A 12028-nucleotide genomic window follows, 5' to 3' on the forward strand; every position below is an offset into this window, starting at 1 on the left:
AAACGCAGCGGTTTGGCCACAGTGCGGTTATGCAACGGCAAACCGCGGCAAATCCGCCCTGTGTGAACCCAGCCTTAAAGTGGTGTTAACTGAATTCTCTCCAAACCTGATACTTGTGGTAGGAGCACCTCTATGTGTTACATCTTTGCACCTGCACTAATTTAGTGGGTACACTAGGCAATAACCATGAGGTCTCACTATGTAGAATTAACCAGCGGCAAGCACATGTCGAATATAGTCATAACTGGTCATTAAGGGGTTAAATACTATGGTATCATCCCTGACTAGATATCAGAGGCAAAATCTTTGCATTGTGTAATGCATAAGCTATACTGAGGACACTTTGTAGGATATTGAAGAAACCACTAGAGAGGCACTCCGGCACTTGCAATTACTCTCAATAACTGTCAAGAACACTGTTTTAACAGATAAATCCTAAGTTATAAAAAACAAAAATTCGTACTAAATCCCCACCGCCTATATATTTTCTAAATGTAGACACCTTGCCAGTCAAAAAAAAATGCCACACAACACTTTACACACAGACACCTTTATGCAATTTTACATATAGTGACGTAAAATGACCGATTTCTGATTTTAATGCCTGCATAGAATGGACGACGAAGAAGAAACTAACGAATTTTCGTTCGTGGCTCAGTCGTTGGCCGTGTTTACACTGAATGATTATCGTTCAAATTCTCACACTGCAACGATTTTTTTAAAAGGATAATAGTTCTGCCTAAAAAGGGTTTCAGTCTAAAATGCACTATGTCTGCAAGCCGTAAAATGGTTTATCCACCATAAGTGATGAATTTCTAATCTCCAGGGTCTCAATGCTGTAAGATCCCGTTCCTTCTCCAACACCACAATGAAGAGGAGTTTGAATGGATCAGCGGTCAAACTAATGCACCAACACGCCATTCAAAGACTATGAGAGTGACGAGAACAGAAAGCAGAGCCCTAAGAGCTCAGGTTCACTACAGCATCAGCATACAATGTAAATTATATAGCTTGATAAGATGCAACAACACATAATCCCTTTAATAGGCTTAGAAAACTCACGTCAACTTACCTCAGGTTTTGGGACGAAGGCTCTACCAGGAATAGAAAAACAGTGTTTGACTTGGCAGAGATACTGGGCCATGATGGACAGTCTACTCCTCTGTTTGCTACTAGTAGGTGCTGTCAACCTCTGCAAATAATAGTAATAGCAATAAAGCAGTGTACACATTGTTTTATATCAAAGACACTTGTGTTTTGTCTTGAATGTCATTGATTAAATCATTTTTTTATGTTTTACTACCCTTACACAATAAAACACAGGATTGTATTGCTATTATTTGGGGGTGCATGTGACTGACCGCTTATTTTTTGGGAGGTAGGTGGACAATAGAACAACAATTCTGGCATTTTTTTTTATGTTGTTCACCATGCAGGATAAATAATACAGTATAATACTTTTAGAGTTTGGGTCACTATGAATATGTTGATATTAAGTGAATTTGTTTTTTTTTTCTCAAAAAGAAAGGGGTTATGGGGAAAAATGTATTTGTTTTACTATATTTTTCATAATTAAACTCCACATTACAGCATCAGTTTCCTCCTGCTGCCGTAATGTGAGCCAGCTCAGCCGCCTGGAACAGGGAGGAGTGGGGGCTACACTGCAGGCTGAGGAGGGGAGACTTTATAATCTTTATTTGCATGTAAATGAGCCTCCAGGAGCTGTTTGCTGTGCTCAACGGGTGGTCTGAGCTCTGCACACAGCTCCATTGTTCTGGCACCTGTTGTCGGCAGAATACAATGTAATCTCCGACTCCCTTGGAGACACAGCTTGTGGTCCCTGTTATCTCTCTCCTACAGAAGGATGGATTTTAAGCTTTATGGTAGCATTTACACGCAACGATATCGCTCATATGCAATTGTTTAAACGAATTTTGAGTGATAATCGTTGCGTGTAAATGGGGCTTAATTTTTCTGGAGTCTTCCTGCACAGCATAAGATAAGATTCAACTCATTTGCACAAAACCAAAGTGTATGTTTGATTTGTTTGCTTAGTGTGTCAATAAGTATGTGTTCAAGACGTTTGCTTATAAACGCATGCACATAATTTTCCGTTTTCTGGTATATCAAATAGAATCACAATGCAGACATCATTATACTTTCTTCATTTAGATTATTAGAACTGCGGAGAATTAGACTATCTGGTGCATTCCATTGTACTCATAGTTGATTACTGGTGCTGCCTTCATTTATGGCCTATTTACACGGGACGAGAATTGCTCACAATCATTCAAATTGCCGTGCTCCCATGAGAATCTGAACAATAATCGCCCCGTGTAAACGCATGCAGCAACTGGATGAGAATTGTTCAGTCACTCAGGTTCTGCAGGCAGAAAACTGAATGACGTGCCGTTCAGTATAAACAGCAGTCCGTCACTTCTGAAGGACTGTCTGCTTACTTTGACTGGAGGCGGCGAGGTGGGACGGGGACGTCCCCCCACCCCCACCCCACCTCCATGCCGGCAGCACTCGCTCCTGTATAACGGGGCAGGAACATACATCAGTGGGACGAGTGTCTGGCATAGTTTGCCCAACAGCTCATCTCATGTAAATGAGGCATTACTTTTGTATGGAATGCCAGATCTGCATGTCACATGACAGCCATCAACAGCTCCCAAAGGTCCCTGTTGACTTATAATAGGGTCCATTGGGGTTGCATCACAATGTCTATTATTTTAACACTGAGAATAATGCTGCATGTTGTGCTAGTCTTCCGCTAAAATAAGACAGAATCTGTGACAGACTACAGTATTAAAGTGTTTATACAGGGGAAGAGGCAACGTGCCAATGAGTTGCTATGACAACCTAAAAATGGTGCCAAGATCTGCCACCTTAGTACCCATAATAGGATGGCCCCTGAGGTCAGTGCTGGCAGCCATAATATACTACAGTACACAAGTACTGTAGTATATAATTTATGCAATCAGAAGATTATATGGTCAGGTCCCCCTGGTGGGATTACAAGAAGTTTAACAAGATGTTTAAAAATATTATAGGGCAGGCGAGGGGCAACATGCTGGGCTGCATCTCAGGTTCCCAGGTACCACTATTAAGCCACAATAGTGGGACCTGGGAACCTGAGATGCAGCCCAGCATGTTGCCCCCCCCCCCTAACAATTTTTACTTCGGACAAACCCTCATTAGCAAGGCACACCTTAGCTAAGCACCACACTCACTCCAACCAAGCACAAGCACTGCCTGCGGGACACACCGCTTCCTCTTCTCCTGGGTTACATGCTGCCTAACCCCCCCCCCACCCCCCGCACGACCCTGCGTCCGCAGCGCACACAAAAGTGTCCCTGCGCAGCCTTCAGCTGCCCTCATGCCACACGCTGGCTGCATAGCCACACCACCCTCATGTCTATTTATAAGTGCGTCTGCCATGAGGAGGAACCGGAGGCACACACTGCAGAGGGTTGGCAGGGCCAGGTAGCGACCCTCTTTAAAAGGGGCAGGGCGATAGCCCACAATGCTGTAGAGAATCGATGAGAAATTGACGTTCGATCTTCATTCCAATAAAGTGCCAACCTCCGTCAGGAGCTGCAAACGTGGGCATGAGTTACATAGCTATGAGGAATCCATGTGCCCACACAGTATTCATTTTGTCTAGGTGTCAGATAGCTCAATCGACACCACAAGGGGAAAGCCATCTGCACTCTGCCCCCTACCCAACTCAGTCAGTGTCTTTGTGCCAGACAGGTCAAACACCGCGATGGGAAGTCTGTATGCACCAACAGCATAGGTGGGTTCAACGCAACCCAAGACATGAACAATAAAGAAATCAGAGTGGCCAAACATGGCAGACTTACACTACGCCGACGACATAGGCCTCGGGCCACAGCTTCAGCAATCATAGGCATGAAGCGGACTTCAATGCTAGTACACCTGTGAAGGTCTCATTAAATCACTTACGTTTTCTTTCACCGCTCCAAAGACTGGATTAGCCAGGAAAAAGTTCCACAGGCCCAACCTGGCGCCGTTGCAGTTCCCCCGGGACATAGGCCTCGGCCAACAGCTTCAGCAATCGTAGGCAGGAAGCGGACTTCGATGCTAGTAAACCTGTGAAGGTCTCAGTAAATCAGTTACGTTTTCTTTCACCGCTCCAAAGACTGCATTAGCCAGGAAAAAGTTCCAGAGGCCCAACCTGGCGCCGTTGCAGTTCCACCGGGACATAGGCTTCGTCCAGCAGCTTCAGCAATCGTAGGCAGGAAGCGGACTTCGATGCTAGTACACCTGTGAAGGTCTCAGTAAATCCGTTACGTTTTCTTTCACCGCTCCAAAGACTGCATTAGCCAGGAAAAAGTTCCATAGGCCCAACCTGGTGCCGTTGCAGTTCCACCGGGACATAGGCCTCAGCCAACAGCTTCAGCAATCGTAGGCAGGAAGCAGACTTCGATGCTAGTACACCTGTGAAGGTCTCAGTAAATCCGTTACGTTTTCTTTCACCGCTCCAAAGACTGAATTAGCTAGGAAAAAGTTCCACAGGCCCAACCTGGCGCCGTTGCAGTTCCCCCGGGACATAGGCCTCGGAGGAGGAGGTGGCATTAAAAGCCCAAGACACCATGACCAGGACCCGCAATAGTCTGTGTGGGAAGCACGTTAGCGGGCCCAGGGTCAGGCTCGGTTCCAAGGTGCCCTGAGTTACATAGCAACGGGAAATCCATGTGTCGCAACATAGAAAGCTCAACACTGGAAGGGGCATTCTAGGAGTTCCTTGGCCTAGCCTATGCTGTAAGTGCACAAAGATGGTATTACACAGGAAGAAATCGGAGTGCCCAATCATGGGAGAGTTTCGCCCCGCCAAGCAACTTGGCCTCGGCCAGCAATTCTGGCCTAGTCAGTCACTGTATTACTTGTGCCACACAGGTAAAACACCGCGATGGGAAGACTTAGTGCACCCATAGTATAGACAGACCGCTGTAACATTCCTGTAGCAAAGGTATAAACAGACCCCAGGAACATTTCTGTAGCAGCAGTATAGGCAGACCCCTGTAACATTTCTGTAGTGGAAGTATAGGCAGACCCCAGTAACATTTCTCTAGCAGCAGTATATGCAGACCACTGTAACATTTCTGTAGCAGAAGCATATGCAGACCCCAGTAGCATTTTTGCAGCAGCAGTATAGGGTGTGAGGAAGGAGGAGCAGCAGCCAGAGGATTCAAAGTTTCAGTAGTGGACTGCGTAGAAGACTGGGTGCCCGATACATTGCTGGATGCATTTTCTGCCATCCACGACAGGACCTGCTCACACTGCTCTGTTTGCAATAAAGGTCTACCACGTGGACCCATAAATTGTGATATGAAGCTGGAGACCCCAGAAACTTGCCTCTCTCCTAATCCCGCAGCAGCCGGCTGGGATACACCTGGACCAGGAACTCGGCCTGTGCCGACACCCTCACTTGGAACTCCGCATCCTCGCCCGCGTCCACATCCTCGACCCCTACCCCTCAGCATGGTGGATTACGAATAGAGCAGACACAGACCGCTGTAAATAATTATGGAATTATATGCGTACACTTTCACGCAGAAAGCGGAATCGTAACGCTAACTCCAGGCAGAAAAAAATGGAAGGAAGGCCGCAAACAGGCCTAGCAATGCAATAGTGATGCACCAAAACTCCCACCAGGCACCCAGTAAAATGCAGACGGTCAGAGGTAGCCCAACGAAGGAGCTTTTTTTTTTTGGGGGGGGGGGTTTGAAAAAGAAGACAGGCTATATACTGTGTATATCACTTTCCCTTTATAAGTACCTGTGTTGGCCGTACGCTGAGCGTCAAATTCACTGCAGACACAGGCCGGTGTAAATAATCTTGGAATTATGTGCGGAGTCTTTGCCGCTGAGAGCAGTATAGTAAGACAAACTCCAGGCAGAAAAAAATTGTCAGGAAGGCCGCAAAAAGGCCCAAGTGCAATAGTCATGGACTAAAACTCCCATCAGACACCCAGTGAAATTTAAACAGTCAAAGGTAGCCCAACTGAGGAGCTTTTTGTTTTTTTGGTAAAAGAATACAGGCTATATACTGTGTATATCACTTTCCCTCTATAAGTACCTGTGTTGGTCGTATGCTGTGCGTCTCTAATTCACTGCAGACACAGGCCTGTGTAAATAATCTTGGAATTATTTGCGTAGTCTTTGTCGCTGAGAGCAGTATAGTAAGGCAAACTCCTGGCAGAAAAAAATAGTCAGGAAGGCCGCAAACAGGCCTAAGTGCAATAGTGATGGACTAGAACTCCCATCAGACAACCTGTAAAATGCACACGGTCACAGGTAGCCCTAAGAAGGACCGTTGGGTTTCTTGTACGCAGGATCCTACACTACCACTTTCCTTATCTCAGCAACGCTGTCCCTATACTATGTAGTACAGACTGCAGCCTGAGAACGCTATAGCTGTAATGGGGCTGCACGCCCATATACAAAAAAAAAATAAAAATTTGCAAAACTGCTCCCAGCAGCCACAACAGTAATGCAGATGGTCAGATGTGGCCCTAAGAAGGACCGTTGGGGTTCTTGACGACAGGATCCTACACTAACACTTTCCCTATAGCAGCACCAGCACTGTCCCTGATCTCTCCCAGTGTGTGACTGTGGCGAGCCGCAGGCAGCCCCACTTTATATACTCGGGGGTCACTTGATCTCGCCAGCCACTCACTGCAGGGGGGTGGGATAGGGCTGGAACATCACAGGAGGAAGTTGTAATGCCTTCCCAGCGTTTCCATTGGCCAGAAAATGGCGCAAAACTTTCAGGGAAGGAAATGGAATTGACTCGAACATCGCGTGGTGCTCGCCTCGAGTAACGAGCATCTCGAGTACCCTAATACTCGAACAAGCATCAAGCTCATCTCTAATAATGACCCGAACTATAGAATTGTCATGGCATTTAACTCAAACAGTCAATACATTAAAAGACAAAATGTGCCAGAATTGCAGTTTTTGTCCATGCCTCCTAAAAATGGAATGAAAAGCAATCAAAAAATTGTACATATTCCAAAATGGTGTCTATGAAAACATCAGTTAATCCCACAAAATGCAGCCCTTCACATAATTGTCAGGCAAGTGGATTTAAATCAGCCATGGCACATCACAGTTTGGTTTTGGGATATCTGCGGAAGCAGCACCTCTGAAACCCTATTTTTCACCCCTGAGCCCTTCAAGTGGGATATGGTCTTTGCCCCCTTGTAGATGATGGGAGAGATCTCTGTACTGACCCCAGATATATCTATACATAGCTATTAGAGCGCCCCCTTGTCACAGTCCTGGATATAAAAAGACTAGTAATTATTAGGAAATTATAGTACCAGTGTTTCTGGTGGCACAATGCGCCACACAGCGTTGCTGTATGCACGACACACACAGCTGTGATATATGGGCGAGTGACAGACACACACAGCTGTGCTACATGCCATGTGCGTGACAGACACAGCTCTGCTACATGGCATGTCCGTCACAAACAACAGCTTTGCTACATGCCATGCTTCTGATAGACACAGCTCTGCTACATGGCATGCGGCGCACAGAAACAGCTCTGCTACATGATATGCACGTCACAGACACAGCTTTGGTACATGACATGTGCCTGACAGACACAGCTCTGCTACATGGCATGTGCGGCACAGTAACAGCTCTGCTACATGACATGCGTATCACAGACACAGCTTTGGTACCCCAGCCAGCTTGTTACACCCCAGACGCCTCCTCACACCATGGTGGATGGCGGACAAAGAGTGATTGTTTATATGCTACCCCGGATACAGGGTGCCGGAGAGTTTAACCAGGACAGGGTTCACCCTTTGAGCACCAGGTGAGTTAACATTCACCTCTATTCCTCTATATTGCTTCATAAAGAACAATAACTGATTCATAAGGCACATTCTCACATTTGCTTTTCTTATTACAAACTCAGCTCTGCTATATGACATGCATCCATGCTGACTATACACATTACATGCACAGCACATTAGACAAACAGCTGCTCGCAGCTCTACTACATTTATGCTGACTGCACACATGACACACACAGCTCTACTACACACAGCTCCTGGAATACAGTGATGAGCCCCTGGTCATGTGATCCCCTGATGAGCCTCTGACTCCACCCACACAAATGATCACATAACAGTGACGTCATCACAGGTCCTGGCAGTTTCGGTTGGCTTATCCAGTATATAGTACTACCAAACTCCAGAATGGCTCCTCCCACAGCAGTGACATCACCACAGGTCCTTCAGCCCGCCGGATCTCTGTGGTAATGGCAGGTCAGTGTCCCCTGTCAGGACTGCTGAGTTGTGTCTGACACAATAACAGCTTAGTTGTATTCTCAGTGTGTTAGGACCTGCAATGCACTTTGATGATGAGAGAAATCTCTGTATTGTCCCCTGATATATTATACATAGTTATTAGAACGCCCCCTTGTTACAGCCCTGGGTATAAATAGATTATGGGAGAGATCACTGTACTGACCCCTGATATATCTATATATAGTTGTTAACGTGCCCCCATGTTACAGTCCTAGGTATAAATAGATGATGAGAGAGATCTCTGTATTGTCGCCTGATATATTATACATAGTTATTAAACCACCTGGTTGTTACAGCCCTAAATATAAATAGATGATGAGAGAGATTTCTGTACTTACCCCTATATATCTATACATAAGAGCGCCGCCTTGTTACAGTCAAAAGTATAAATAGATGATGGAGAGATCTCTGTACTGACCCCTGATATATCTATATATAGTTGTTAGCATGGTCCAAGCTACAGTCCTGGGTATAAATAGATGATGGAGAGATCTCTGTATTGTCCCCTGCTATATCTATACATAGTTATTAGAGTGCCCGCTTGTTACAGCCCTGGGTATAAATAGATGATGAGAGAGATCTCTGTACTGACCCATGATATATCCATAAATAGTTATTAGAGTGTCCTCTTGTGTTACAGTCCTGGGTATAATAGATAATGGGAGAGATCTCTGTTGATCTATTATACATAGTTATTAGGTCGCCCCTCAGCCATATTTTTTTCTAACCTAAATAACCCCAATTTTGACAACCTCTCTGGTAAACTTTATTCACATTGGTTTTATTGTGCAAGAGTAGTAACACATAAAAACTATATACATTTGTGATTGTTATAATAAGGCTACATTCACATCTGCATCTTGCCTTTCAGGCATAATTCCGTCTTTCTGTTCTGTTTCCTGAGCAGAGAAATTGAATTAAAACTGAAATAAAGTTGTGCTTGGTTCCATTTGTTTTCCGTTGTTTTATTTTTTTTCCCACTGAACAGTAGTGCAGTCTGCAGCCTTATTTGCTTAGTTAAAAAAACAGAGTGGATGCAAAACTGAAAGCTGTCTGATTTTGTTTTTTTTTTAAAACTCATTCGGGACTACGTGGGACCCCCAAACTACAGTCGGGACATTTAAATGCCTCTGTCAGAACTGATAGTGGAATTTGGATTAACAGCCGTGATCCGCATTAGCGCTGATCGTGGCTGTTAAAGGCAGGTGTCTGCCATCACAGACGGCCAGAACCTGCCTTCTATGTAGTGGGATCGGCTAGCGATCCTGCTCCAATTTTACCCTGCATACTTAGGATGTAAATATGCGCCCTGTGGTGTTAAACAATTAAGTAGAAAGAAAAAAGTTTGGCATGGTGTTAGCTAAGAGCAAAATGTGATTGTTCTCAGCAAGGCCGTTTACACACAGCTGAGAAAAGCGCGCAAGATTTGTGTGTTGCAAGACGCACAAATTTTGCACAAATATGATACCCATTCTTTAGAATGGGGTCATACACGAGAGATCTTTTTCCTGCATCACATCTCTCATTGTTTTCAATGGGCCGATGGCAGCATAACACCTCGCACTAGGTGCATGTGGTGTGATGCAAAGCAAGGTTTTTCACCATTAAAAACAGTGGGAGGAACTCTGCGATCCTCTGCCATGGCTGTTAGCCGCAGCGGAGGCTCTCTACTTCCGCGAAGTGATGCAAGACGGTTTTGGGATAAAAACACCTCACATCCACGGGAAAATTACATGTTGGTGAGCGTGATATCAGGCAGTGATTCACGGCCCGATATCGCAGTCGCTTGTGTGAATTTTGCCTAAAGGCCTATTTACACGCAACAAATATCGCTCCAAATTTGTTCAAACTACCGCAGATAAGCAATCATCGTTGCGTGTAAATGCTGCAATCGTTCCCTCTTCAGCTGAACAATGATTTTAAGGTGAGCTTTAAATCCATCGTTCAGCCGGAGAGATAACAGGAACAGCATGCTGTGTTCTGCACAGGAGTCGGAGATTACATCGTAATCTGCCGAAAGCCCATGCGAGGACAATGGAGCTGTGTGCAGAGCGTAGACCACATGCTGTGCTCTACAAACAGCTCCCGGAGGTCCTTTAACATACAAATGAAGCTGATAAAGTGTTAATGGACATTAACATTCCGGCAATGGAGCCGGTCATGTGTTCTTTCTTCCGGCAGTGCGGTGAGTCGCCCACACCTGCAGTGCAGCCGTCTTATCGTTCAGTAACAAGGGCACATCGGCGCCCATGTGACTGAGCCCTTACGCAAAACAATCAGGGTTAAGTAGTTAGTGGATGACTTCATAAAATGTTATTTTATTTTGTACATTACCCTTGGCTTGTCTGTCACTTGATAACATGTAGACCATTTTTTATAGCTATAAAAATTTATATTAGTGACTATTACTTTGATATATGGATGGTTATGGTTAAACAGCATACTGACATGTGTATATCTAGCTGTTATAGGTTTAATACTAATGTATGTAATGTGTATATCAATAAAGAAAAAAATATCTGAGAGTTGAGGGGGCGACACTTTGTAAGTTCAAAGCTGTGAAAGCCTTTTATAAATCTGGTGGCAGTCAGTGGGAGGGGAAATGTTTTCTGTTACATCAAGACGTGTTCCTGACCAAAGTGACAGCAGGGCCGCAGCTACATCACTCCTCAGCAGCTTAAGCACAAGTTCAGATGTGGGAGTTAGCAGTGCAGATTACATACCACCAAATTTTCAGCAAATTATAAAACACAACACTTGTGGATGGGGTTTTAGAAATATCATTCACAGAATGATGCAGAATCAAAAATGCTGCAGATTTGCAAATCTGCAGCATGCACATTATACTGTGGACGCCATGGATACTCATCACGGGCTTCACCCCTTCAACATGTAGGGCTGAAATCTACTGTCAATCCACAGCAAAATCAGCACATAAAACATGGATTTTGCTTTGGAATTGCCACAGATACACCGCAAGATCAGTTGCAAAAACTTTTCACCACATGTGACCTTACCATAATGAACTTACTACAGGCTGCTGACGAGGACATCCCAAGGAGCAAAACACAACAGAATATGTTGGCTATATATAAAGATTAATATTAACCAGTGGCCTAGCGGTCCTGCTCTACCACGGTATATGATGATTGATCACAGACTGGCACCTATGGGCGGCTACATCACTGCAGAATGTTGAATTTACTCTGCACTTAATACATTACAGAGCTAAAAGGCCATATATAGGGAATTGCCTGTTTCTTTTCTGGATTCATCAACCAGGTGTGTGCCTTACAGATTTATCTAGTGTGCCCTGCAAGGAGGAGGCTACAGCCGCCATGCTCTCACACTGCACCAGTATTAATCCCACCCATTATTTCTTACATAACTAAGTCACATCAATAGGATCTAGGGGGCATTACCTTCTTTAGGGTAGCGTGCACCATTGGCAAGCAGTTGTCAGACACTTTCTGTTATATCATATCCTCTAGATAGACCTTCTTAATTTTAAAATACCACGTTAGAAAAAAAAAGTTAATTCATACTTGCCAACCCTTACAGACTGTGTGGATTGTCTCACGCAACAAGACCTCCATCATCTGTAGGGAATTCTTCATGAATCTAGGAAGCGAATTGGAACACTTAACGACTGCTGACCTGACTGTGCACGGGAGC

The 12028-nt window shown here is 44.8% G+C and overlaps 1 protein-coding gene across 2 annotated transcripts in view; it reads right to left on the reverse strand.

Moving 5' to 3' along the window:
* The window catches only part of TFB1M (transcription factor B1, mitochondrial), a 187849-nt gene that overhangs the window by 68160 nt on the left and 107661 nt on the right, over window positions 1-12028 (reverse strand). The window contains exon 6 of one of the 2 annotated variants that reach the window (XM_066596064.1): window positions 1073-1192. The exons of the other annotated variant lie outside the window; for it this stretch is intronic. Within the exon in view, the coding sequence (XP_066452161.1) occupies window positions 1073-1192 (120 nt within the window). The remainder of the gene's footprint in view (window positions 1-1072; window positions 1193-12028) is intronic. 2 annotated transcript variants of the gene reach the window in all.

This window comes from Eleutherodactylus coqui, chromosome 3 (genome assembly GCF_035609145.1).
Source record: "Eleutherodactylus coqui strain aEleCoq1 chromosome 3, aEleCoq1.hap1, whole genome shotgun sequence".
Classification (NCBI taxonomy): Eukaryota; Metazoa; Chordata; class Amphibia; order Anura; family Eleutherodactylidae; genus Eleutherodactylus; species Eleutherodactylus coqui.